This window comes from Ammodytes marinus (genome assembly GCF_949987685.1).
Source record: "Ammodytes marinus genome assembly, chromosome: 5".
Classification (NCBI taxonomy): Eukaryota; Metazoa; Chordata; class Actinopteri; order Uranoscopiformes; family Ammodytidae; genus Ammodytes; species Ammodytes marinus.
The window spans coordinates 1,331,406-1,333,905 of NC_137234.1; the positions used below are offsets into that span (position 1 = coordinate 1,331,406).

At 42.8% G+C, this 2,500-nt stretch overlaps 1 protein-coding gene across 1 annotated transcript in view; it reads left to right on the forward strand.

The window, feature by feature from the left end:
- Positions 1-2,500, forward strand: part of nedd1 (NEDD1 gamma-tubulin ring complex targeting factor) — an 18,182-nt gene that overhangs the window by 6,190 nt on the left and 9,492 nt on the right. The window contains 1 exon segment of the mRNA XM_080027460.1: positions 2,289-2,385. Coding sequence (XP_079883586.1) covers positions 2,289-2,385 — 97 coding nt within the window.

Here is a 2,500-nt window from a genome sequence, read left to right on the forward strand (position 1 = left end):
TCAAGGTAGGAGACAGACAGAACAGACAGACGGACGGACGGACGGACAGGACGGACGGACGACGGTACGGACAGACAGACAGGCTCACAAAGACATCTGTCACCTGTCTGCGCTACCACAGCAACACCAGCAGACTCAAGGGAGACAGACAGACAGACAGACAGACAGACAGACAGACAGACAGACAGACAGACAGACAGACAGGCAGGCAGGCAGGCAGACAGGCAGGCAGGCAGGCTCACAAGACATCTGTCACCTGTCTGCGCTACCACAGCAACACCAGCAGACTCAAGGTAGGGAGACAGACAGACAGACAGACAGACAGACAGACAGGCAGGCTCACAAGACATCTGTCACCTGTCTGCGCTACCACAGCAACACCAGCAGACTCAAGGTAGATAGACAGACAGACAGACAGACAGACAGACAGACAGACAGCAGGCTCACAAGACATCTGTCACCTGTCTGCGCTACCACAGCAACACCAGCAGACTCAAGGTAGGGACACAGACAGACAGACAGACAGACAGACAGACAGACAGACAGACAGACAGACAGACAGACAGACAGACAGACAGACAGACAGACAGACAGACAGACAGACAGACAGACAGACAGGCAGGCTCACAAGACATCTGTCACCTGTCTGCGCTACCATAGCAACACCAGCAGACTCAAGGTAACACTCACTCACTCACTCAAGGTAGGTCAATAAACGAAAACCTTTTTTCCAGGAGTGGGGGGCGACATGTGCTACTGTAGGCTACTAAAGCAGGTAACACAACACATGATTGTGTTTGGTTACAATATTTATTCATTGAACTATTTAACTGCTCCACCATAAGTATAACTGTTCCCAAACTCATTGTAGAAGAACTACGCTTCACTGATTACATTGACTTGGTTTTTATTCCTCCATTTTGTGTCAACATCACCACCCTGAAAAACTATAAAAGAAAAATACAAACAGAAATATTGCAAATACACAGAAATACAATATCCTACACATCACAAACATATTAAACAAAGTTGACAAACATACCGTTGTGCGCCTTCTTTCTTTTGTTGGGAAGAGTTAGCTTTATTATGTTTTTAAATCGAGTTTTAATTTTTATTTTATTTGCTTCTTTTATTAGCTTTTAAATGTTTTATAATGTGTTTTATGTATTCTAATCTTGCCCCTGTAAAGCACTTTGAGTGGCCTTGTGTCTGAATTGTGCTATATAAATAAACTTGCCTTGCCTTGCCTTGCCTTTAAATAATATTGTCCGTCATTTTCATCCATGGAGAGTACCGCGGAAAAGCATGATTGACAGCCCTTATTCTGACAGCATGAATATGAATCACGTGAACGCAGGTTAACAAACGATACACATTCTCACCAGTAGATGGCGGCGGCGCCACACCTATTTAGCTCTATATTCATTAAATAGCACCAAAATAAAATATGCTTCTGAGACAGCTACAATAAGTTTCACTTTTGTTTTCATCTCCCAACGGCCCGACAATCGCTAGGCTAGTTAGGCAAGGCAAGGCAATTTTATTTATAAAGCACATTTCAGGCACAGGGCCACTCAAGGTGCTTCACAAGGTTAAAATCAAATAAAGAATACAAATACAAAAAAAAAGGAACAAATTTAAAACATGGATAAAAATACAACATTTAAATAAAATAATTAAAACATTTTACCAAAAAAAAAAAGTTATCAGTTATGATAACTTCGAAGTCAAACATCTAAATTATGAAATAAAGGCCTCTCTGCCTCTCTCTGCTGGTCTTTCTCACTGCACACTGTCACTCCAACAGCATCGTCAAAAAAATAATAAAAAATTACGCCCCCCCCCCCATATTAAACGGTTAAACGTGTTCACGAAAAAATTGCAGCCGTGCAACCATTTAGACATTTTTGTAACCGTTCACACCCCTTCTATACATAAATACAGACACTCACTCACACTCACTCTCACTCTCTCTCTCTCTTTCTCTCTCTCTCTCTCCGTCTCTCTCTCTCTCTCTCCCTCTCTCTCTCAAATTCAAATTCAAATTGGCTTTATTGGCATGAAAGTTACAGTATTGTACAATATTGCCAAAGCACATCATCAAATTAATAAGTAAAAATATTCAACATATAACAACATAATATACAGATGATTACAACAAAACTAATCTCACTCTCTCTCTCTCTCTGTCTCTCTCTCTCTCTGTCTCTCCCTCCCTCCCTCTCTCTCTCTCCTCCCATTCTGTCTCTTCTCTCTCTCCATCTCTCTCTCTCTCTCCCTCTCTCCAGTCCAGTAAACTTGGCTCCACTAAGATCGCCAGTGTGAAGCGATCGTCCAAACAGCCTCCAGACTCCAGCCCTGCCTTCACCAGACAGGCCAGTACAGGTACACACAGACAGACACAGACACAGAGAGACACACACACTCACTCACATACACACTCACTCACTCACTCACAGATACACACACACACACACACACACACACACACACACAGACA